General features: G+C 35.8%; 2 protein-coding genes across 3 annotated transcripts; one reads left to right on the top strand and one right to left on the bottom strand.

The window, feature by feature from the left end:
• Window positions 1-2,755: 2,755 nt before the first annotated feature.
• Window positions 2,756-5,375, bottom strand: Polr3H (RNA polymerase III subunit H). 2 transcript variants are annotated; one of them, XM_034975207.2, is made up of 4 exons: window positions 5,158-5,375; window positions 4,591-4,774; window positions 4,106-4,246; window positions 2,756-2,981 (listed from the first exon to the last, which is right to left on the bottom strand). In XM_034975207.2, exons 1-4 carry the CDS (start codon window positions 5,266-5,268, stop codon window positions 2,770-2,772), a joined length of 648 nt encoding a protein of 215 aa, XP_034831098.1. In that variant the 5' UTR covers window positions 5,269-5,375; the 3' UTR covers window positions 2,756-2,769. The 2 variants fall into 2 exon arrangements, with proteins under 2 accessions (XP_034831098.1, XP_069359274.1); XM_069503173.1 differs by lacking the exon at window positions 5,158-5,375 and adding an exon at window positions 4,845-5,108.
• Window positions 5,376-11,426: 6,051 nt separating this feature from the next.
• On the top strand, window positions 11,427-25,820 carry LOC117988208 (ecto-NOX disulfide-thiol exchanger 2-like). The gene is made up of 10 exons (XM_034975321.2): window positions 11,427-11,633; window positions 11,943-12,077; window positions 17,252-17,883; window positions 18,516-18,740; window positions 19,532-19,715; window positions 21,853-21,959; window positions 22,417-22,539; window positions 22,881-23,024; window positions 24,456-24,599; window positions 24,984-25,820. The coding sequence occupies exons 1-10, from the start codon at window positions 11,615-11,617 to the stop codon at window positions 25,173-25,175; spliced, it is 1,905 nt and encodes a 634-aa protein (XP_034831212.1). The 5' UTR covers window positions 11,427-11,614; the 3' UTR covers window positions 25,176-25,820.
• Window positions 25,821-25,985: the final 165 nt, after the last annotated feature.

Here is a 25,985-nt window from a genome sequence, read left to right on the forward strand (position 1 = left end):
CAGAGATAATTTATTACAAGACGTATAGTGCTCACTTGCCATTATTAGTAACTATTTCAAAACTATTACTAGATGGCGTTACTTGGCTCGTATGAAATAAAAGTGATTCGATGAAATATCATATTTTACTCTTCTGGTTTACCAAATTAATTTATATTTAGTAATAAAATACAATATTTTCACAACATCACCATTGAAAATAGCAAATTCATAATTTTATTTAATGACTCATTGAACTTTATGAAATCCATAATATTTTATAGATTTAACAATCTTAGGATGCTTTAGATAGCTGTAGGAGTTTTGCGAAATGCCAGTAGATGGCGTGACGAAATTGACACTTTAAAATAAAATTACTCTTTTGTTATTGTTACAATTTTTGTAATGTAAAAATGTAATTAGCTAGATTCGAACCCGGATATTGAGATTTACAAACCAAATACCTTGACTGCTGAGGGAAGGCGTCATACTTAAAATTTGAGTTTATCAGCTGTTTGATAGATGCCACTAAATAGATTCGATAAATCACATTTCAGCTTACACAGTAACGCCATCCCATTATAAGGAGTCGAAATGCGAGGTACCGGCGACTTTAAGGAGTTTTAAGCGAGCTTCGAATGAATGTATGAAGTTAGCAATCTATACTTGTAATAAATTATCTCTGGCTATTCCTATAGTAATTTCATTAGCCAGTTTATTAGTTTATTACGTTAGAAACCTAAATTCTATGCCACTGACGTTTAGGTAATATTTAAAAGGCGGTCACTGAAAATCAGCGTTGGGGCGTCTGGTACCTCAGATGTTTGCTCTAGAGGTTTGTGTCTGAGGGGCCCGACGTCTCAACACAAGCTGAGTGGCCTACCTGTTCGAGGTGTTGCACTGCTGTACAGGACGATATTGCCTACACCATGTACCACCTATATACCTCGAATAAACATTATTCTATTCTATTCTATTCTAAATTCTATACTCCACCTTTAAACAATAAACCATAGTACTGTGTACTTACGAATAAAAATATTTGGGAAGTGTGTATGTGTGATTTCGAAACAATCGCCTCGGAGTTCTTACTTACGCCTATAAAGACTGGTTTTGTCTAACTACACTGGCGCGCTGTCAACTTGCGTTAGACGCATGCGCTAACTACCCAGACGTATGCCTGTGAACATGCCTCATGTTCGCTGCATGCGCATGCATTAAGGGTTTGCCCTGTGGTGCACGCAATAACGTACCCACTCTTGTATTCTCTCCCTCGTTTGTCACGCACACGCAACACGCGCAACTTAAATATAATTTGATACTATGCCTGGACACATGCACACCAATGTAGTTAGACCATTTTTAATCGTCGAATAAACTTTAGTAGATTTGAGTGATTTGACATTCCCATTGGCCATTACAAATATTGGCTTTATTTCTCAGAGAAATATTGTAGGGAATTTGAAAAGCTGTTGTTCTGAACTAAATCGTATTATACTGTAAAATAATGTTAATCATATGAGATTACCAGTTCATATTATTGTAAAATTAATAGGTATATAATAATTATAATCTATGTACGTTTTAGGTTTATTTTTGGCAAGTTTTGTATGATCCAATGTGATAAGTGAAGGCTGTTGTTTTGAGCTTAAATGTTTGATTTTTTATATGTTAAGAAATATCCTATACTGTGTAAGTAGTATTATGTATTCAATATATTATGTTTAAAGTAAAAAATATATTATCGTTTGTTGCAAATCAAAGATTGATTTTATTTATAGATATTATTTTAGGGTTCCAACCCAAGGTGCCAACGGGACCCTATTACTTAGCCTCTGCTATCCGTCCGTCCGTCTGTCAGCGGGCTGTATCTCGTGAACCGTAATAGGTAGAGATAGTTGTGCTAATTCGGTTGTAAACACAGGACAGCTAAGACTGGCTAATTCTGTTGTACACAAAAGACTGGTCTAAATTGCTATCCTTCTTCAATACAGCAATACATTTAGACCTGTCATTTTAGTTTAGTTTTGAGATTGTGGTTAATTTTATAATCTGTAGAAAAAGACCGCCATGTCCGTCCTCGGTTAATCTCAGAGACTATTAGTGCTAGAAATCTGTAATTTGGCATGGGTATAAATATTATTCACGCCGGCAAAGTGGTGAAATAAAATTGTGATAAATATTTAAAGTGTGGATGATTTTTTTTTCTCGTCCACCCCATAATGTGGGGTGTCGTTGAATAGGTTCTTTAAAAATACTGTAGGTGTGGGAACATCATTACTCGATTTATAGTCTAGTAGATCCGTTTGTAAAATATGATGTTTAAAAGTGCTAATTTTTATTAGAGTCAAGACGTGTCCCCCTCTCTATCAGACAAATGGTAGTATATTATAGGAACGTAAAAAAAAATTACAGCAGTAGTATATATAATCAATTTTAAGGGCAAACTATCATGGCTAAGTAGGGTTCACAGGTTAAGGAGTTATACCTGTTTTTCGAGGTTAATTGTGACTACGGAACGCTACACTGCGTGTGGCCCGCCACGCACTTGGCCGGTTTTTATTTTTGAGATTGTGTACACAATAAATTAATTATACACATAGCTTTCTTTACATGGGACTTTGACAGCTCAAAAGTTTTAAGCCTGCCAATTTTAGATTGTGTGCAACCAAATTAGCACCAGTCATGCATCACAATCTATAAGGTGATCAAATATACGAGCAACCGCAAACCATGTTATCAACGTAGAAAATTAAGGAGGAATTAAAATTCAAAATAGTATAAAAATATTTATTCATCATTTTCTTGTTCCTCATTTTCATCACCATCGTCGTCTTGGTCCGGTGTCTCCCACCACGTCAATAAGCCGAGGCCTGGTTCATTGATACCACCCACAAGTCTGTATGGGGCCACTGTCTGTACTGGACACTCTGTGCCGGGAGGGCCAGAGGGTAAACTCTCTTCAAATGCCTCACTTGTCACCCTGAACCTTATTGATTCACCTGGAAAATATAAGAACTCTGTCTTAAGTAAAGGCTTACGCCTAGTAGATGGCCCCAACATATTAGGCCAATACGCTGGGCCAATGTGTTGCCCAGTCCAGGGCATGGCAGTGTGAATTTTGTCAAATTATATTCATACCAAAACGTATGGCTTTTTGTATTCTTAGTGTTTGTTTCTTAGCACATACTTCGTTGCATCTTCGAGGTATGGAAGGATCACTTCACAAAGATTTAAAAATAAAAAGCGATTCTTGTTCAAAACAGTTAAAGTGCAATTCAGCTTGCACAGAGCTGTGGTCTAAAATTTTATAAACAACTGTTTTTATCGCGTAATCTCTCTCTCAAAAGAGATAAGTGTTGAGCTCATTTCACACTACAGGATATAACTTATATTATACACCAATAGAAGCAGAAAGCTGTTGAAGTCGCGTCGTCGAAGGGGTGTACCGCCGTAGGTATATTATGTATATTTCTCGCGTCACGTGACCAACTGAGCCTGGCGGTTAGTTCATTTATATGGTACAAAATGGTACTTGATGCTGCCAGCGACTTCGTCCGCGTGGATTTAGGTTTTTAAAATTCCGTGGGAACTTTGATTTTCCGGGATAAAAAGTAGCCCATGTCTTTCCCCGGGATGCAAGCTTTCTTTGTACCAAATTTCATAAAAATCGGGTAAACGGATAGGCCGTGATAAGCTAGCAGACAGACAGACACTGTGGCTAATTCCTTTGTACACAATCTCTAAACTAAACTAAAATATCACGTCTAAATCTATTGCTATCCCTTTCATAATGTTGCTTGCGGAAAAGGAAAGCACTAGATTTAGACCTGTTAATTTAGTTTAGTTTAGAGATTGTGTACTAGAGAATCGGCCCCACTTTCGCATTTATAATACATATTAGAATGAATGAAAGTATGGATTTGAATATTATAAACTAGATGATGCCCACGACTTCATTCGCGTGGATTTAAGTTAGATCAAAAGTAGCCTATGTCCTTCCCGGGATGCAAGCTATCTCTGTACCAAATTTCATCGAAATCGGTTAAACGGATGGGCCGTGAAAAGCTAGCAGACAGACAGACAGACACATTTTCGCATTTATAATATAAGTATGGATAATCACCTGAGTCCATGAACAAATCATGCTTTTCTCCATCTTCTTTTGGGTACTCCCATACCCATGCTTGGTCTGTCTCATCGAATCTGGATGGATGTTGTAGTGCATTCACAGGTATTAGAATATCATCGAAAAATCCCATTGTGACTACAATTACGCAATACGATACTGTTAGAAGGCAATACTACTAAAGAAATAAAAAATTCTATGGGAATCTCTTGGATTTTCCAGTATTAAAAAGTAGCCTCTATCAGTCCCTGGGTTGCAAGCTATCTCTTTACCAAATTTCTTCAAAATTGGTTAACCGGATGTGCCGTGGCAAGCTAACAGACAGATAGACACACTTTCGCACTTATTAAACTAGTATGGATAGTGGTGTACCAACATGTGATACTAAAGACTAAGGCGCAGAAGTCATTACAGAATAGAGTGATTTTACAAAAATTTTGGAAAAACAAATAAAGTTTTATGTATTTGTTTATCAATCTCACCGTGTACTCCTTCTCTACTGCAACTTCTAATTTTTCCTATTAGAATTTCTTCAACTAGAGGCCTAAATACTATGTATCTGAATTTAACTTCAGTGTGGGACGAACCATCACCAGGAAATATATATGAATGTCCAACGTGTGTTATATCAAATAACGCTATACATAGGCCAACATTGAGCACTACCTGAAAAGTTAAAATTAACTCAGTTAGGTAGCAAAAAGATGGTTTTATTCAAATTTTACAATTTTTTAACCATTTGGTTGTGAATGTCCAGTCTTGCAGCTCTGTGTTGTCATCTAAGAAACTTGTTTGATAAAGCGTTACACAATTTTGTAGAATTATTTTAATATTGTGCACAACTGTCCTCAGAATTTGCATACATTACATTATCCAGAAATTTTATTTTAGGTTATGATTATTGTAAAGGTTTAAATTAATTGTAAAAGCTACGTCTATAGGTTAAGTTTAAGTTTTAGTTTAATTCAGTTAATATTGTTTATTTTAAGTAAATATTTTTATATCTGATCCCGAACTAATAATTATAAAAATGAATACTAAAATGTTACCTTATTAGCAAGTTTCCTGTTTAACAAGGTAGTGATAGATTCTGTTAAACTTTGATGAAAATGTTCAGGTGTAACTCGGATTACATCTTTCATTTCCGATAAAACAAACATATCCACTTTTGTTTGATTTTTAATACAAATATGGTAAAAAAAACTTTGAAAATAAATACATTGCCGCTTTTTGTTGTTTCACTTTTTTTTTTAAACTGGTTTTACGGCTCTGGGTTCTATAATCTATACTCCATTCAGGCGCCCTGTGCTGTCTTAATGATCTTGTCTGATCTTGTCTCTCACAGACTAAGAATCTCCGGATAGTCTGTGGTCTTGACGTTCACTTGGATTGGAAGCAAACTACTTGATTGGAGTTATAAGCCACGCAGACGGTCAAGCATGTTTGTCAAATTTTACGATTTTGAAGTTTTGTTTGATGACGTCATCAAACACAAGAGCACGGTGCAAAAATACGTCTGTTTTGCAATCCTGACAATCTTGACAGGTCTGTCAAACAGGATTGTCAAACACTCTTGTCAAACAAGGCGTCACTTTTGACGCAGAATCCAGAAAGGGCTACCTACTGCGATGAGTGATGAGCACCGCGAACAAAGGATTTCTTGCATTAACTTTAGCAATGTGTTTAAAAAAAAAGAAAAAAGGAGACGTTGGGCACGATAATGGTTCAAACAGCGAGATATATTCACACATGAAAATTTACTGAAAGAAATATGGAGCTAAAATGGAACGTTTGTTTGACAAACATAGCCGTACATCGTCAAGCATGTTTGACAAACATACCGGTCAATCAAATTTGCCAAACATTGTTTGTTTGAAAAACACGTGAAAAACTACCGCAGACGTTCAAGCATGTTTGTCAAACACGTAAAATTTGACAAACATGCTTGAACGTTTACGGGGCACTTTATTGGCTCAAAAGGCTAGTACCCAGAGCCGTACAACCAGTTAAAAATAAATCAGTTAATAATAAATACCTATTCAATGTACTCTGTGCTGATTATATTTTGCTCAGATATTTTGTAATTTACTCTTTGTTTTAGTTGGTTTTAGTTTTAGTTTTGGACTTGCGTTTTTGGCGGGAAACGCGAAGTGCGCTTTTTAATTGAAAATTGTTAAAAATATAGTTTTTGAGTGTAAATAGTACATTATTTTGTAAATAGTTTTCGTTAAACTGTGGTACAATGCCGTCAGATAGTGACGGCTGTGATTTGGAACCAGCAGCGGGCAAAAAGAGGAAGAAAATGCAAAAGGAGAAACCCTCTGAAAGTGATGGTGCAAAATACAAACCATTTATAAAACCAGGGTATCGCCGGGCGTACGGCGATACTAGTACCAATTCAGAATTCCCTGTATACGTAGAAAGCACAGAAGATATCAAACTAGGAAACAAAAATCCCCTAGTGGTATCCAAATATTTTAAACAAGTAAAAGGTGTAAGTGAAAGTAGGCGCATAAACGCTACTAAAATTATGCTTGTCTTCAAACAAGCGACAGCGGCTAATGACTTTTTGAAGCACGAGTGCCTTTCAGTTTATAAACTTCGAGCGTTCATCCCGGCGTCCTCTGTGGAAAGGGTAGGGGTGGTTAGGTTTATTCCAAAAGAATCTAGCAATCAGGAACTATTCAATAAACTCTCCTCGGAAAGTGAAGTAATAGGTGTAAAGAGATTTTTGAAAAAAGTGGGAGAGGAGCTAATTCCTCTCTCCACTATCAGTGTAATTTTCAGCGGTACTAGTCTACCGCAGTATATTTATTTGGACAACTGGAGATACAAAGTTTTCACTTATGTTCCTCCTTTGATGCAATGTTTTAAATGTATGAAATTTAACCATTATGGGAAAATTTGTAAAAATCAGCAAATATGCTCACGGTGCGCTGGTGAGCACCATTACAAGGACTGCACGACGGATACACTGAAGTGCAGCAATTGTGGGGGTGCGCATCTTGCAATATCAAAAACGTGTCCTGTAAAGGCAGCGAGAATGGAGAGGAACAAAAAAGAAACCTACTCAAAAGTAGTTCAAATAAGTAGTGCGAGTTTCCCTCCACTCCCAAAGCCTCAGAGCCCTCAGACATATGAAAAAAACCAAACTACATACTCACAGCCTAAGCAAACTACACAGACAAAGACAGAAATTTCACACAATGATATTGTAAATAACTCTAAGCTTTTAGGAGCCATAGTAAACACTTTGGTTACAATAGGGAACTCTAATAATATTAAGACTACTAATCAAATCAAAGAAACATTTTTAGAACATTTAAGTAAAATATAATGGATTCTCACCTAACTATTGTGCAGCATAATATCCAAAGTATTAACAATAAGAAACCCTTGGTTAAAACATTTTTGGAACAACATAATATTGATATTTTGCTATTAAATGAGACCTGGCAAAAAAATACAAGTAATCCTATTAGATTTTCAGGATATAATTTTGTAGGAAAAAATGCAAATAATGAACATGGTGGAGTAGGCATTTTATTAAAAAATACATTAAAATATAAAATATTGCCAACACAATTTTATCAAGATGTCCAGTCCATAGCAATTTCTCTAGAAACTAATATAGGTTCCGTGTCGATTCTATGTGTTTATTGTCCACCTAAAAATAAAAATAACAATTATTGTAGAATTAATAAACTTAAAAATATTATTGCTAGCTTACCAAAACCTTGTATAGTCTCAGGAGATTTTAACGCGCATCATATTGCTTTTGGGTGCAATTGTACAAATTCAAGAGGCAAAACATTGTTTGAAATTTTTGATGAACATGACCTATGCCTGTTAAACACAGGTGTATCTACTACAGTACAAAGACCTAATGCAAATAGCTCTGCTATTGATGTGACAGGGGTGAGTCCCGTACTAGCACCTCTATGTGAATGGTCAGTAGGTGACGATCCTTTGGGTAGTTACCACTATCCAACATTTACAAAATTAAGCCTAGTTCCATCTAAATATTCTGTCAATGACAAAGTAGAGAAATTTCTATTTCATAAAGCAGATTGGACCAAATATTATGCAAAATCAGAGGAGTACTTTAAAGGTATATCTTTTGATGAAAAAGATCCTTCACAGTCGTATGATAAGTTCTGTGAAGTTTTAAATACTCTTAGAAAAGAATTCGTTCCTTATGTAAAAATTGAAGGTCCTAGACTTTTTAAAACTCCTGCTCCTTGGTGGGATGAAAACTGTGAAGTTGCTGTTAAAAATTCGAGAGAAGCTTTACAGTTATATAAAAGAAATGGGTTGATAAAAAATTACATTAATTATAAACAATTGGATGCACAAAAAAAATTAATAATTAAGGATGCTAAGAAAAATAGTTGGTACAAGTTATGTTCAACATTCAATAGATATACTCCTATTACTCGAGTATGGAATTATATGAAAATGTTTAAACGTATTAAAAACCCACCACAGCATAAAAATGATGTATGGATTCCCGATTTTATTTCAAAATTTAAACATGATAACAATAACACAACGTTAAATACCTCTGTTTTCGAATTTAATAATGATTCTGACAAGCATATGTTACTTTTAAAGCCTTTCACTTTTGCAGAATTTAATATAGCACTTAAATCAAGAAAAAACTCTACACCCGGCTTAGATAACATTCCATATATAATGATTAAAAAATTGCATAAATTAGGTCAATTAGCTTTACTTGATATATTTAATAGGCTATGGGATAATCAATGTGTTCCAGAGAGTTGGAAGATCCAATGTATAGTACCGATTTTAAAACCTGATAAATCTTCATCTGATTGTAATTCATACAGACCAATATCTCTAACATCATGCATAGGAAAATTATTTGAACAAATGCTGAAACTGAGATTAGATTATTTTACAGAAAAAAATAAATTATTACCTACATTCCAATACGGTTTCCGAAAAGGAAGAAGTGCTAATGAGAGTTTGACATCATTTGTATCGGATTTAAGAAGCTGTAAGTTATCAAAAGATGCTGCAGTATGTGTATTTTTGGATATAGAAGGTGCTTATGATAATGTTGATTTAAACCAGATTATTACTTCTCTTCATGAAATTGGCATTCCTGGAAAAATGTTAAAATGGCTATCAAATTTTTTAAATAACAGAAAGTTTTATGTTAAGTATAATAATATACTTCATGGACCTAACTCAACAAGTAAAGGCCTTATGCAAGGTGCATCATTATCTCCAATTTTATACAATTTATATACCTCTCAAATTGAGAAATATGTAACAACAAAGGATGTAAAAATTTTACAATTTGCAGATGACTTGTTATTATATAGTGTAAATAAAAATGTAGAAATAGCTGTAAATAATGTTAATTCAGCATTGACTCAGGTGCAAAATTATTACCAAAACACTTTAAAATTAAGTATTAATACCTCTAAAAGTTCATGCATGGTATTTGGTGGACCAGTAGATGTAAACATTAAATATAATAACTTAGATGTTCCAATTGTAAGAAATAAGAAGTTCTTAGGAGTAATTTTTGATACAAAACTAAAATTCGATGCTCACATTAACTACATTTGTAAAAATGCATTAAAAAGCATTAATCTTATTAGATGTTTAGCTGGTACATTTTGGGGTTCAGATCCCAAAGTTTTGACTTTGTTGTACAATAGTATGGTTAGAAGTCATTTTGATTATAGTTGTCTTGCGTATATGCAAACTAATCCATCGTTGTTGAAAAAATTGGATGTCATTCAAAATATAGGTTTGAGAATAATAAGTGGAGCAATGCGGTCTACACCTATTAATTCAATGGAAGTAGAAACATGTATCCCTCCTTTGCCGGTGAGACGTGTTTATTTGGCTGAAAAGTTTTGTTTGAAGCAACTATTCGCTAACTCTAACTTGGTAAACAAATTATTACTTCCACAGGATTTATTAAAAGTTACTGAAGCATCAATTGAAACTCTACAACCTACAGCGGAAGCACTTCTTTCCGGTAAAGGACCTACTATGTCAATGATTATGACTTATATGCATAGTATTGCTAGTAAGATAAATGTGAATGACGTTTGGCCTATGTATGATTGCCACTATGATGTAATAAACCTCGAAAATAGAATACACATCACTGATATTAAATCCAATTTAGACTTCCTATTGTTCATTGAAGAAAATTGTAAAAATTATTATAGGATATATTCGGATGGTTCTAAAAATGAGAACTTTGTAAGTTCTGCTTTTTATGATTCACAGTTAAAAAAATGTAGATCATATAAATTAAACTCTGACTGCAGTGTGTTTACTGCTGAATGCGTGGCCCTGTTCAAGGCATTGGAATATATCAAAGAAGAATTAATGTTTAAAATTAATAACTATGTTTTAATAACAGACTCGAAAAGTGTTCTTTTAGCTATAAATAATTTTAATTTTAGTAATTATAAATTAGTTTATATTATTTTCCAAATTAAAAATGTACTACTTAATTTAAAACAAAGGGGAATTAATATAGAATTTGTTTGGGTACCCTCCCACAGAGGCATAACAGGAAATGAAGTCGTTGATTCTGCTACAAGAAAAAGTAATTTTTATGAAGATTGTTCAAGTAGCATCAAGGTGCCATTTACGGATTTATGCAATACAATTAAAATAAGACAAAAGAAATTGTGGAGTGAAGTGTGGGATGTGACTAATAAAAATAAAGGAAAATGGTATGCGGAAATTCAAAAGGAAATACCAATACAACCATGGTATTTCAAAACGAAGTGTGAATCTAGAAAATTTACATCATTAATGAATAGACTGAGATTTGGTCACTGTCTGGTGCCAACACACCTGAATAAAATAAAAATACTAAACAGTAAAAAATGCAACTATTGTGATTATGAGGAGGCTGATGTTAATCATATGATACTCAAATGTCCAGCTTTTGGCATACAAAGACTTATATTAGCCAGTGATCTAAACACTATAAATATGGAACAAAAACAAAAAATTGATTTTCCTCGCCATGTAAAGGACTTGTTGTGTAAAACGTCATATTTTAAGTCTATTTTTAATTATATAAGTAATACTATAAATAAAGTGTAAAAACGTTAGACTAATTAGTTATAAGCAATTTTGTATTTTTAGAATAATATTTAGTTATAAGCAATTTTGAATTTTAGAATTTGTAAATTTTTGAAAGGCCTTAAAGGACTGTTATCCAGGGCCGTAAAATAAATTAAAAAAAAAAAAAAAAAAAAAAATAGTTTTAGTTTTGCTCACGCCTCACAGAACACGCAGAACACTATTACATGTTATTCACAGAGTACTTTGTGATGTTATTGCTTTTCCAGTTCAGGATTTTCCAAATTACTTGCAGTGCAGCTTGCAGTTATTAAAGTGAACGGGAAATGAGCTTTTTAACCGAACATTGATTTTACCACACCAACGGTTACGTTTACTTTACCAAGTTTTTACCTTTTCCGGTTCGCGTTCTTTTATATGAAGGCGGTCATGTCAGGTAGGTAAAATACCTAATTTATAATTATTTTATATCAAGCAAACGTTGAATTACTTGTGTCTTGATATCGTACGCCTGGAGGCCTAGATGTAATTTAATGTTATGGAGAAAAAACTGAATCTTATAACAGCATGGATTGTCGGGTTTGTTCCCAGCGTTGGACTGGCAGCACGGCAGGCCTCGCTGCAACAAATTTTATCGCAAGAATATAGATTATTATTTTGTTCTGCAATATATATAATAATAGAGCGTCGCAAAGCGAAGGCGGGGCAAAGCACTAAATTGTGTTTCAATTATTTTAACATCTAGGTAGAAGAGATAGATCAAGATCTCCGATGAGAGGAAATAGAAGAGACAAACCATTGGAGCAAAATAAAAGTGATGTCAGTATGTCCAGTAGTGTGATGAACCCTATGATGATGCAGAACATGATGATGTCTCAAGGTAAAATTCTGATCCTATACCTCATTAGTCATTACTAGAGACCGGATTATATGCAACATAAAAAGCTTGTTATATGCATGCAAATATGCATGAAAAAAGCTTGAAATATGCACGAAAATTGGCAGAATATGCATTATATGCAACATAAAAAGCTTGTTATATGCATGAAAAATGCTTGAAATATGCACGAAAATTGGCAGACTATGCAAAATTGTTATCGATTGAACAGCGCCATCTAGGTTCTACTATGGCAACCACCACAAAATGATAAATTTTAGGAATCCCCAAAAAAAGAGAAAAGTAATCAATTTTTTTTTCAAAATCGTTTTTTTGATAGGCGATAAATAGGTACCGTAACATTAGGTATCTGACAATAAAATTATTTAAATTTTTTTGTAAATGTAAGCAATCAAATATTTTTCAAATTTTTTAGTGGTAAGATTGTGTCTACGATCATTTAGAATATTTTTGTAAGTGGAAAAGGTTCGCTCCACATCCACTGAGGTAACTGGGCAGAATTAAGGCGTAACTGTCGAAACAAAAGACGCGCGCGGCTACTGACTGCGTTCCGAAATGCAGTATGAAGTCACAATTATTACTCACTAGCTAAGCCCTTATATTTTGTGACTGTTATTTCGATCGCATTGCAGAACGCAGGGTGAGTGAAAAATATTGTAAATGTACCGATAATATGCATCATAACTAGATCTTAGGTAAAATATGCTATTACCGCTGAGAATGGCTAAAATATGCAAATGCATATAATCCGGTCTCTAGTCATTACATAACTTACTATTGGCATTTAGTTCAGGAGTTGTTAAATTTCTGGGCCATATCCAGATTTTTCCATCTTCAATTTACCTATTCTTAATTCTGATATTCTTTATTTGTTAATATTTATTTATTTGTTACAAAGGATGCTTACAAGGTTTATTACGATTATGCTGTAAACATAAACTCAGTTGAGTTTTTCTGTACACCATCGTAGTGCAGTTGACATAAGGCACACAGTTATGAAGTTACAATTCTAAAGTAATTAATCACAAACACACAATATAGTTAAACTATATCTATATCTATATTTACTTATCTAATTATTATTATTAAGCCTTTATTTATTTATTTCCTTATCTTTAAATACAATATACTTTCTTACAGCTGTCTAGTTATTTATTCTACATTTTGTTTTTACCTTTACTTTATGTTAGTTTTGTTAGTACATACCTATTATTATTTTTTGTTTTGTTTTTATGTGTGAGGTTCACATGTTACATTATGTTACCTTTAGTTAGTAAAAATAAAATTACTTATAACTAGAATTGTTACTTAATAAAATTGTTCTAGTAAAATTGTTTGTTAATAAAATTGTTAGTTTACATAAGCTTTAAACTAGTTATATTTATATCTATTACTTATTACATATCTAATTATTTATTTGAGTAAGTTTTCACTGTTAGTCCAGATAAGGATCCCATATTTGGGTATAAGGCCTCCCCCCGGTTCCGTCTATATAATTTATGTATTTTTCATTAATGCAGTCTTGAAAATCCATAATAATTATAATATAATGTAGGTAAATTCCTTAAATTTTTCTTCCTTGTTTACATAAATATCATAGCCTCTTAGGTAAGTATATGCCTTATTGTTCGATTATGTGTGTAAATAAATTCTGTTTTAACCGGGGGGGTTATGGTCATACTCCTCCACGGTGACCGGCCGTCTTGGAGGAGGAGGAGGGGGGCACCTTAGGTTGTAAGTATGTATATTAGCTAGATATCTCTGGCTCTGGAGTCATGTATTTTTCGTTTAGATGATTTGGGGTGTCTTTGTTGGTCCAGTAAGATGTCAGGGTGTTATTTTTTTGGGTTTGGGTCGTCTTTTTGGGTTTCCTTGTAAATTTACTATGTTTGTCGGGTGGAGTTTCAGAGAGATTGCGTTTATTTCCTCGTTTTGTGCTCTCACTTGTTTCTTTTTGTGGAACGAAAATTAACTTATCATATTTGATTATTACTTTTTTGCCCTTTTTCCGTTCATCCTTCGCTATTTCTTGAAGTTCTTTTCTTTTTTCTAAAATTTTTGGTGGGTAGTCTTCTTTTATATAGTAATTAAACTGTTCAAGTGATTTTTTGCTACGTAAAATTTCGATTTTTCTCCTGAGTGTAGAAAGTTTAACGACAACAGGTCTAGGTTTATCACATTTTTTACCAATTCTTCTTATACATTGTATTTCAAAATTATTACAATCTATCTTCATAATATCATTAAATATCTCGAGAAAATTATTCTGTAAATCTTCGTAATTATGTTCTTTTTCCTCAACACCAAAAATTACAATATTTTTCTCCCTGGCTTGTTTTTCGAGGAGGTCTAGTCGTTGCTCTTGTGAACTGACTGTGATCTCTAGATTTTGCAGTTTACTTTGGATATCGTCGAATTTTTCGTTTATTTTGTTAAGTAAATTTATTTCGCTGTTTTTGACACTTTCTTTCGTTTCATTAATGTCTTCTTGTATATTTTTCAATAGTTGCACAATATCTTCCATCTTTGCTTTTATAATAATTTATCTTAAAAAAAGAAAAAAAAGAAAAAGCACACTTTCAGTACCCGGGATCGATCTTAGTAAAGTTGATATTAAGACCAGTGATGTTCGAATTGCGCCAACCGCTAACTTGGTCAATAAAGTGAAATACGTAATCCTTATCTGCGAACCTGCGATTGTCTAACTATTTTTTAAGCAACCCTCATTCGTTCACTGTTTGGTTTTTATTGTTTTCGTAGATAAATTATTTAGGTACCTAATTCACTTTATAATGCTATTCATTTGCAGTACCTAATATCAATAGAAAAATAGTTTTTTAACATACTTTAGTCCAGATTTAATTGTATTTGTCTTTATATTTTAGCACTTTTGTTAACAGCACTTGGGCTATCGATCGGTTAAGAGAAGATATTCATAAGCATTTCACACAGTTTTCTTATCTTGTACGGCTTTGATAACACTTTCACTTGCGATTTGTATATAGTTCTACACTTTTTTCACAAAAACAACTGTAAATTTGCGATTTTCAATTTAATAATTCACTTTAAATGCGGACCCAGTATATTCGCTATATATACTGCAGCGCCCTCTTACTACGCCCTCTACTTATCTAATACCAAAATATAAATACATATATAATTACATATTTATTTACTTATCCCGCTAGAAATTGCATAATTACCTACTAACACTGGAGTTCATCAGAAGCTACAAAACCAAACCAACAAGGTTTAGTAACCGGCCGGTTTCTTTCCAACCGTCGTATAAACAACCGTTTTGATATTTACAAGCCTCAGCAAACAGTAAAAATCATTAAACGCCCGGTTATCACATAATCGGCCGTTTTAAAAGTCGGCGAACTCCACCCTAAGTTACCTAACCAAAACTTATCAATCTAAATGTGGGTAGGACGTAAAAACTACCATACTTATTACAAAGAGCGTCAAACACTTGTGGCCATTCATTCCACTTTGTCTAGTAAAGAAGAATAATTTAGTTTTGTAATATGGGATGGTTCATTTTTACGTTAGTGGTTACTAGTAATTTTTAGGAGATAACAAATATCAATTTTTAATAATTGCCCTTTCTCTTGCAAAGAAGCATTTAAAGAATAATGCTTGTGCTGAATACATTGATTTATTAACTACCTTAGATACAACATCACCTACAAATTCAGATGCAAAAAGCGTCCACAGTCATCTATACGAACGCAGCTATAGATAATATACACCGAGGCTCCACCCGGATCACAAAAACCAACCATATCAACTTAGCGTTAAGATTCAATTTTGTAATGAATGTTCGACAAGTACGATGTTTTGAGAACCACACCGCAGTATTTTCTATGTTCCAAATGTGGAGTCGCGTTTTTATTATTATATTAATAATTTTTTTTGTCCGCGTAGGAAATATTCTACACGTAGGTGATTTTATGTCATTTAGGACGGAAGTACCTATTAGTGATATTATCTAAGTTAATTAACATTTAAGTTAATTTAATGTTCTTTTGCATGACGTAACCGTATAAATTTGCATGCTATAGCCGCCAGTAATTGGAATTGTGTAATGACCTGGCACCTAGGATTTGAATTATCTAATTTTTAGGGTTCCGTACCTGAAAATAAAAAAAGGAATCCTTATGTGTGTGAAGAAAACCTATAGGGTACCTACTTCCCGTTGACCTAGAAGCATCTTTTGTCACCTTCCGGTACCCTTTTTTTGTGTAGTACATATCAGATTCTAAAAAATGGGCAGAACAAACGACATGAGAACGATTGGGTTTAAAAAACTCATCTCCTCTTTGGCGACCTATAATTTTCCGCCACTTTTCGCCAATGATTTCATTCACAGGAAATCTGCAAAAAAAATTTATTAAGTTATCAATGTTATGGTGCGACTACGTCTGTCGGCCTGACTGTCTGTCACAACTAGCCAGCCAGTGGACAGAAAACAAACAAACTTAGTTTTGCTTAGTTTTAATAGTAGTCTAAATAAAAGCGTGAGGTCCTTAATTTATTTCTAAACTACGAAGGTTTCGGTTTGATAAAGATCCATATTGATTTCTTAAAGATATTCGGTAGTCACTAGAGATCACTTAAAAAAATTAAACTACTCTATATATTTTTGTATCCATTCTGTTCAAACGTGATTCAAACACGCCCCTTTCGCGTTCTCTTTTGGCGCGTAAGCCTAGGTAAGCGTGTGAAGGAGATAGCTGCGCCGCAGAAATATTGTTATTTTAATGACAAAATAATTAAATTACGTAAGAATTTCACATTATTTCACTACTATATCGTAGTATTAATGTAAATAAAGTATATTCTTACCGAAAATATGATATTCCATCTTTTTTTTCACATTTATTGGATTATTTTTGCACTTTTTCACGGAGCACGTCGGCATAGTTTCACCTTGTCGACTCATGCGCGACTGAGGGCAAAACTGTTCACGTTTTCTAAACCAGCACAATTGGGCCGTGCCATTTTTTGCGTGTTGATGGTGCATCTTAGGTAGTTAATAAATCAATGGCTGAATACTTCCACCAGTCCTAGCACAATCTTTGATAACCTAAAAAACCTTTTTGTTTCTAAAATTCATGTGCAACAATCAAATTATTTTCTCCGTTATGTCAAAGGAAACATGATGATGCCGGGAATGTTCAATATGATGATGCCAAATGCTATGATGGGGAGTGGTATGATGCAGACAACTGGGATGGATATGATGCAAAGCAGTGGGATGGAAATGTCAGCTATGCAGCCTACGATGGATATGTCTGCTCTAGGAACTGCTCAGCCCATGCAGCCTACTCCTCAACCCATTGACATGGGGTTGATGGGTGGTGTCATGATGGACCCCATGATGGGAATGTATCCTAATATGAGCGCAGAAGCTGAACATGAGAAAAAAGAAATAGTTCTCAAACATTGCAAGTTAATACCACCGGCGATCGGCAGCACCCACCCGCCCCGTCGAGCGAGACCGCCTGGCTGTCGAACAATCTTTGTGGGCGGTTTACCTGAAAAAATCAGGGAGAGCACTGTGAGAGAAATATTTGAACGCTATGGAAGAATTCATATTCTGAGGCTGTCAAAAAAGAACTTCTGCCATATTCGGTTCGATAGAGAGAGTTGTGTGGATGCTGCTATGGCCATATCTGGTTACAGGATTAAACTGGTGACCAAAGATAAGGACAGCAAAGATGATAAGGACGATGATGAAGACTCCCAAGCTAATAATGGCTGGCTTCATGTGGACTACGCTTTGGTAAGTCACGGTTAAGTTCAAACCATGTCTGCAATAATAGAGATGTTGCCTGAGTCCAAAATATATTGTTTTCCTAGTGATTGGTAAATAGATGGTCTTCCAAAATATATAAAATCGATGTTCTCTGTCATTTTAAAGCTTAATCATCACCATAACCCATTGCTGTCTCACTACTGAGCCACAAATCTCTCAGAATGAGAAGGGTTTAGCCATAGTCAACCATGCTGGCCAAGTGTGGATTAGCAGACTTACCACACCTTTGAGAACATTTTAGAGAACTTTCAGGTATACTGGTTTCCTCACGATAGTTTCCTTCACCGTTAATACAAGCTCCCATACTATGCGCGCGTATTGATGAGTTGCTGATATGATGATAAGTTCATATTAATAACAGAAGAAAAAAGTAACATACTTATTATCCAACTGTGGCTTGATTGCCGTAGAATGACAGCTATAATGTCACAATCGCCTCTGATTGTTTGATGCTGGGTCACTATTGGCTACAATGCATTGTTGCAACAAGTATGCCATAAACTCTGCCAATCACAACAATTGCGATTGTAACAATGATTGAAGGTTTTCCGTGATTTACCTGCTGATTAAACCCGGTATTGACATCTAGTACCTTACAGAGCAGAGATGATCAAAATGAATACGAGAGACGTCAACGCCAAGCGTTAAGAGTTCAGCAGCAACAAATGCAGCAGCTGACAGCGCAGCAGGAAGCCATGGCCAGTCGCACCATGAACTATCGTCGCTCGCCCTCGCCCGCCCGAATTCAACTGTTTTCGAATGCAGCCATGGTACAATTGTCGGAAAAAATTAAAAATGAAGAACACTTTGCAAGCAGTCTGCCTGTAGGTAGAATTTTTACGGATAATATTTTAGTGCCTCCAGTATAAAAGGGAACTACTCAAATTAGACACTTCAAGGGAGGAAAAACCGGCCAAGTGCGAGTCAGGCTCGCGCACCGAAGGTTCCGTTGTACAGTAGTATTTTTTCGACGTTTTGCATGATAAATCAAAAACTATGATTCATAAAAATAAATAAAAATCTGTTTTAGAATCCACAGGTGAAGCCCTTTCATATGATACCCCATTTGATATAGTTATCTTACTTTAATTGAAAATACTAATTATTAGTTCATGACCACAATTTAATTTTTTTTGTGTGATGTAACCAATATGTCTGCTATAACCTGCCACCACCACCACCTGCCAAATTTCATGATTCTAGGTCAGTGGGAAGTACCCTGTAGGTTTCTTTACAGACAGACAACATAGTGATCCTATAAGGGTTCCGTTTTTCCTTTTGAGGTACGGAACCCTAAAAAGCATAACGTGGATGAGAATACCTGTTGGTATTAAGTTTGCCTATGTACATTTTACTTTTAGGTGCAATTAGGACTTTAAAACAAAACTTTTCTAATGAATTTTAGTATTTCACAGTTGAAATAATTAACTTCTTTTGAATTAATTGATGAGTTTATTCTGAAGTTATGACTTCAACTGTGTAATTCTAGAAATCCTTAAAAAGTTGTTATTGTCTTTCCGGAAAATTCGTTAATTTGAGTTGTTCCCTTTTTGCTGGAGGCGCTAATTTTGTTTTACTCAACTAAATCATCTCATTTAAAATTTTGTTATTTCAGACATTAATTGCATGGTTGGAACGAGGGGAATGCTCCAAAAAGACTTCCAATCAATTTTATTCCATGATTCAAGCTACAAACTCTCACATTCGAAGGTTGTTTGGTGAAAAAATGCAAGCAGAGGAAGAGTTGCAAGAGTGCAAAGAAAGGGTGAAAAATCACATTCAGAGTGTGATTGAACAACGTAAGTGCCAATACAGAATATCACACTAAACATCTAGTCAATCTTTCACCTGTTTGGTGACTGTTCATTGGTCACTCTCTTGTCTCTCTCTAAAATAATGCGCACCATTGCCATATTACTCTTGATTGTTATTGTTTCTGAGGTAAGATAGTGAAACTCAACATAAGCAGCTTTAAAGTTAAGCTTAATTTTAAATTAAAAACCTACCATGGTAACTAAAAATATTTTTTCTGGTCTACTCAGTCCATCATAGTTTTTCTTGGTCAGCCGAACGAGCCTGGAGTGCTGTCGCCGTCTTCAATTCATGAGTTTAAATAGTTCTCTCTGGGCATTTTGCCGTGTCAGTTGATCAGGCGCAAATACAGTGGCCAGGAATCGTCTATACATCGCGTCTCATCATAGCTTATGCCTCGTACAATCCTTCGTGGCACGCGGGATTATAAACCGCATTAGTGACGTCAGTCATTAGGGTTGCGTATTCCTTCAGATGAGTCAACAACAAATACGCATATTGCGGGCTGGCTAATGGATACTGTACGTTTTTATTTACACTTACATTCAGCATGGAGGCATTCAAAATAACATTAAAAGCATTTGTGGTAAAGTGCAGCAACAAGCTTGCTGTGTGATTAGTAATGTGTTAACCTTTTTTGTGAAATTGTCGGATTGCTTTGTTGTTAAGGTAAGACAGCGATTCCGATGATGATGGGCAAGAATAAATTATCCATACTAATATTATAAATGCGAAAGTGTGTCTGTCTGTCTGTCTGTCTGTCTGCTAGCTTTTCACGGCTCAACCGTTCAACCGATTTTGATGAAATTTGTTACAGCGATAGCTTTCATGCCGGGGAAGGACTTAGGCTACTTTTGATCCCGGAAAAGTGAAGGATTCCCACAGGATTTTTAAAAACGTAAATCCACGCGGACGAAGTCGCGGGCATCATCTAGTTAATAATATAAGTCTAGCTATAATTATTTTGTTACTTATTTTATTTAAATTTTGTAAGTTATAATTTACAAGTAACACTATACAGTAAACATTTAACGCATAATAACGCATATAAGGATTGATAACAAAGTTTCAACATCGCTACGCCCGCCATAAGGCCCGTAAGTACAAGAAAGCGCGCTATATGCACTACATTCCCATGTTTTATGACTCCGCGTGCCAGGAGTGATCGGACTGGGTATAGTTGTATGGATTAAATAATTGCATGCCATTGTTCTTTGCAAGAGGAATTATGCAATGGATTGCAAGACACAGATCGAGTTTGGCAGTCTTCAAAGCTAAGAAGAATGAATGCTGGTCAATTGGCGGGTATTCCTTTTGCCTCCATGGTTCTGGTCAAGCTCTCTATATTTACATAACAAATCCTTATCTCACTCTTGTACTGGGTCTACTGCTCTTGGACATATGGGTTGCCCTCCCGCCACGTGACCCTGCTCTTGGACATATGGGTTGCCCTCCCGCCACGTAACCCTACTCTTGGACATAACATAGCCGATTGCAAACGTTAGCCAATGAAATTATGAACCTACGAGTATGTAAGAAGTGTGCACGAAAAGCAGGATGTATTCCACATCAAGGTTGTAAGTCTGAAATGCTTTTGCAAATATAATTGTTTAAATTACAAATATTGCAGCCATTACTTTATTATTCACTTGTCTAAAATTGTTGCACAAATATTTGTAAAAGCATTGGTGGTCCCTCTGTGATATCTCATGTCACATTTGTAGTTAATGTTTCATCAGAAAGACGAATTGACTATTTGTGTATTTATTGTTTCTGTAATACAGTGTAAGCTATACTTCAAATAATTATATCATGATGAAAACTGTTTTTTTTTGTAAAGTTTTGTAAAGCTCCATGGCATATTTCCAAATAGTGAAATCGTTAAAAATATGAAACACTAGCTACAACAGCTCGACTCTTGAGTAAGTCAGCGCGGCGCGAGATGCGACGTGACGAGCCGCGTGCGCAACTATAGCGACAGCCGTGGGTAGATACAAGTGCGTGCGTTCTAAGCCGACGTAAAGTCTGCACTCTAGAGGCTGGGTGTCACGATTATACTACGGTATGTTTCTCGAGCGGACTGTTTCTATGCTCTAAATATTATATACATTTTGTGAACCTCAGTCGAACAGGTGGCGAAAGTGTTCAATGCAGCCACGCATCAACGCGTTTGGGACCACTTTACTAAGCCTCAGCGAAAGAACATCGAAACATGGCAAAAAATGACACAGGTAACTGACTGATCGATTTGTAATAAGACTTTTAGGCTAGGTATATGTGATAAAATGTGTGGCAAATGAGCTGTAAGAGTTCTAGTGAATAAATTTCTCTGATACTTAAAGCAGCTAGAATATTTTTTAACTGCAACATACTTAAAGTAAGTAGTAAGTAAGTATTAAAAGCATCACTGGAATGACAGCAGTTACAGGTAAAAGTGAAATGGTCCAAGGAACAACTATCATTATTTTATTTACTCTATTATCCCTGTGCATTTGTTTAGCACTAACATGAAAATGGTAACACAAATTCTTAGGAACACTTAAATATTATAATGTTGAAATTCTTTCTTATTACAATATATGGAAAGCCTTTTTTATTGTATAGATATATTTCTTTTCACAAAAGAATTTGTGTTACCTTTTGACAAAAGACAACATTCTGGTAATTATAGCAAATCTTTACTTTTAGGAGTTTAATGCGCTGAAAGAGGAATTCAATGAGAAATTCTTTAGTGAAGAATCAGACTTTAATGGGTACAATAAAACAAACAGTAACTTCGATATGAATAATGAAGAAGTTCAACAACTGAAGGTAAAGTTTAAACTGTATTTTAACTTTTTGGTTCTAAATAAGGGGCTAGACTCACGTGATTAGTTGAAGTAAGCCTGACTAGTTTCAAACCCTTCTCGGGCCCAAGGGCCTCTGCTCGCGACGCGGCTGGAATGGAGGGTCTTGTAGGGACTTCTACATGAGACCATGGTCTTGCGCTGAATCCATCGTCTCTCTCCGACTCATTTGATTTCGACTGTCCACCTAATGGAGGGTCTGTCAACGCTGCGTTTTCCGTTGCGAGGTTGCCATTCTTAAATTGGGACTTCAACATCTATTGGTGTTGTGAACAACGTGGCCTGAAGATATTATGTGTTTTTCAGAGAGAAAATGAGAGTCTTCAATTCCAATTGGAGGCTTACAAGAACGAGGTTGATGTAATAAAAGCTGATGCTCAGAAAGAGATGGAGAAGTTCAAAGCTCAATTCATAGCGCGTCAAGCGTTGCAAGTCGCAATGGAGAAGAATGTAAGTCCTTTCTAATGAGATACAATGTTTCTTCAATCAATTATATTTTATACAAAGTTAGACAACATGTAATTGTTATTTTGGTTGAAAAGCTACATTGAAATTATGAGCCTTTGAAAAGAGATCGAAAACTGCAATCAGCAATGTTCTGCGATTTTCAATGACAGGTAGTAGCGAGTAATAGATAGGGGTGTACCCATACCAAAGGGTATCTGCATCCTCTTCTTTTTAATAATATTCCTAAAAAAGAATGGAACATGAATTTAACATTTGAATACTCTAAATTTTAGAGCACGCTACAAATTAAAACAATAGGCTCGCGACTGGCAGCTACAGTCACGAGGTTTGACGACTCTAAATTAAATTTAAAACTGTCAAACTGTGTCTGTCCTTTACATATTATATTAGTAAGAAGAGAATGCGAATGCTCTAAAATTTTGTTGTGCTCAGCATCAGCACCAATATAATCCTACTAATATTATAAATGTGAAAGTGTGGATGTTTGGATATTTGTTACTCAATAAAGCAAAAAAGGCTGAACGGATTTGGATAAAATTTGGAATGGAAATAAATTATACCCTTTTTTTTTTTCCGCTGGTAAAAATGCTATTAGGCATGCCGCACAAGGGCGGGTATGTGGGACTCACTCGCGGTTTTTTTTAACCGCCATCAGCATACCCACTAAAAAACCCAGCGGTGCCGTCCGCGTCAAGTATAAGACGTCTCAGGATCCCGGATATCGGATGCGACTGAGACGTCCTGGCGTTGGGCCGGCACAAGTTTACTCCCAATGCCTAGGGCAGGAGAAGGTGAGCATACTGTCTCCTTCTCCTCCCCTGTCTTCTTCTGCGGAGCGGGTGGGCGTCGGCGTCCAGCTCTCGTTCCCGCTCCGCGGCCTCCTTCAGTGATATGACAGTTTCACAGAAGGAGGCCATTACGCCCCAGCTGGTCTCACTACTGATCATCTCGTCTATTGCATTCGAAAGTGAGAGGTTTCCTCTGAGGGTCGACGACAGGATGTGCCGCTGAGGTCCCCATGCCGCACACTCTACCAAAGTGTGATATGCCGTATCTTCTGGTGCACCACACTCGTGGCAGGCTGGCGTCTCCTCCCGTCTCGCAATCTGATGCAGGTACTTACCAAAACAGCCATGCCCTGTAAGCACCTGCACCAGCCGGTACGTCAGCACTCCATGTTGCCTTTTAAGCCATCGCTCAAGGTATGGCCGAATCGCTTCAACCGACCAGGTACCGGCGGAAATAATAAATTTTACCCTGGACTAACACATAGGGCTACTTTTTATCCCGGAAAATGAAAGAGTTCCCGCGGGATTTTGAAAAATGTAAATCCACGCGGACGAAGTCGCGGGCATCAGCTAGTATTAATACACTAATATCATGTAATAGAAATATTATATTTTTTTCGTGTAGCCGCCATTGCCGTCGCCCGTGGTGAAGCCGCCACCGCCGCCGCCGCTACCCGATGACTTGGACTCCAAAGTATCCTTGAAAGACGAAATCGATGTCAAGTGCGGAGAAGCCAAGCTCATTGGCGTCATGTCCGCATTCTTGCAGGTTTGTTTGAAGTGGCATAAAGAATAACTTGTCCTTTTTTATGTCAGTAATTCTAAAAATCATGTTTGTTCTGTCAAGATAGTCAAGTCAGTCAAATGAGAGTTGGACTCTCACACGGTACTATCGTAGAAGAAATAAGACTTGTTTTTTTTTAATTTTTATTTTTAGTATTTGTATTTTAGTATTTGTTTTTTGAAGGTACGGTTATTAGTTTGTTTTGCGTAACTTTGCGCGTCTGCATTTTGTTTTGAACTGCATTTTGGATGTCTAAATTAAAAAATTGTTCCTTCAGAAGTGTAAATTGGACCTTGTCATGAATATTAATAACCTTGCAAAATTTAAATATAAGATTTGAAACTGTTTCTATTGTAACAATAATTGCAGGTGCACCCGCAAGGCGCGAGCCTGGACTACGTGGTGTCGTACGTGCGCGCACTGTTCCCGAACGTGTCGCAGGCGACCATCCACCACGTGCTTCAGAAGCACGACGAGGTGTTCCAGCGCACCAGCAGCGGCGTGGGCGCCAACATCGAGACGCGATGGACCTTCGTCGCGTTCACCAATGCCGCCGTGTAAAGGAAACCGGTATGCTGCCGTCGAGCGTTTTTTGCACGCAACCACCACCCACAAGAGCGCAAAAGCAAAAAATGCTTTGCATGTGGCTCTTGTGGGTCCCCACGCAGTATGCGTTTTGGCCCCGGATACACCTGTATCGCGTAATTAGCTTACATGATAAACTTACGACTTTACTAAGACCGTGATTACACCTGTAAGTTTTACTCACATAAGTAGCTTACGTGATTAACTTACGACTTTGCTAATGTAAGATGATGAAAGTTGTCAACTAATTATGTAAGCTACTTACGTGAGTAAAACTTACAGGTGTAATCGCGGTCTTATGTGAAAACTTATAAGTACAGTACGCGACAGGTGGACTATTATGCGAACTCCTGCTAACCCAACATTATTAGATAGCGGAAGGTGTTGAGTCATGACTGTTAGCATTTGAATAATATTGAGTAATCATAAATTATTATATTTCCTGGCAATGTATAGAAAAAAATATTTTTAAATAGACTTTCTTTGTCAACAAATCAAAATTAAGATTTTAGGTACTTGTGAACTTGTTTAATGAGGTGTTAACGTGATTGTGTGATAATTTTTGCATAGTGCCTAGTATGTAAAATAAAAATCTTTATAAGAATAAATAAGTTACTGGAAGATTAGTTTTATTTAGATGTATTGCTTTTTTCCTCACTAATGAATACAAGTTTCAGCCAAAATAACTACATACAGCCTCCTATCGTGCTGGAATGCTAAATCGCTTGGCAGCACGGCTTTGCTGGTAGGGTGGTAACTAGTCACGGCCGAAACCTCCCACCAGAC

Source organism: Maniola hyperantus, chromosome 14 (genome assembly GCF_902806685.2).
Source record: "Maniola hyperantus chromosome 14, iAphHyp1.2, whole genome shotgun sequence".
Classification (NCBI taxonomy): Eukaryota; Metazoa; Arthropoda; class Insecta; order Lepidoptera; family Nymphalidae; genus Maniola; species Maniola hyperantus.

Bases quoted from the DNA above. Each gene is read 5' to 3' on its own strand.
- Polr3H (XM_034975207.2), bottom strand. From the start codon at position 5,268: ATGTTTGTTTTATCGGAAATGAAAGATGTAATCCGAGTTACACCTGAA. The intron at 4,775-5,157 runs GTAACATTTTAG...TTAACTTTTCAG, and splicing joins ACAGGAAACTTGCTAATAAG to GTAGTGCTCAATGTTGGCCT. The intron at 4,247-4,590 runs GTGAGATTGATA...GCGTAATTGTAG, and splicing joins CAGTAGAGAAGGAGTACACG to TCACAATGGGATTTTTCGAT.
- LOC117988208 (XM_034975321.2), top strand. The intron at 19,716-21,852 runs GTAAGTGCCAAT...TGTGAACCTCAG, and splicing joins TCAGAGTGTGATTGAACAAC to TCGAACAGGTGGCGAAAGTG. The intron at 21,960-22,416 runs GTAACTGACTGA...CTTTACTTTTAG, and splicing joins CATGGCAAAAAATGACACAG to GAGTTTAATGCGCTGAAAGA.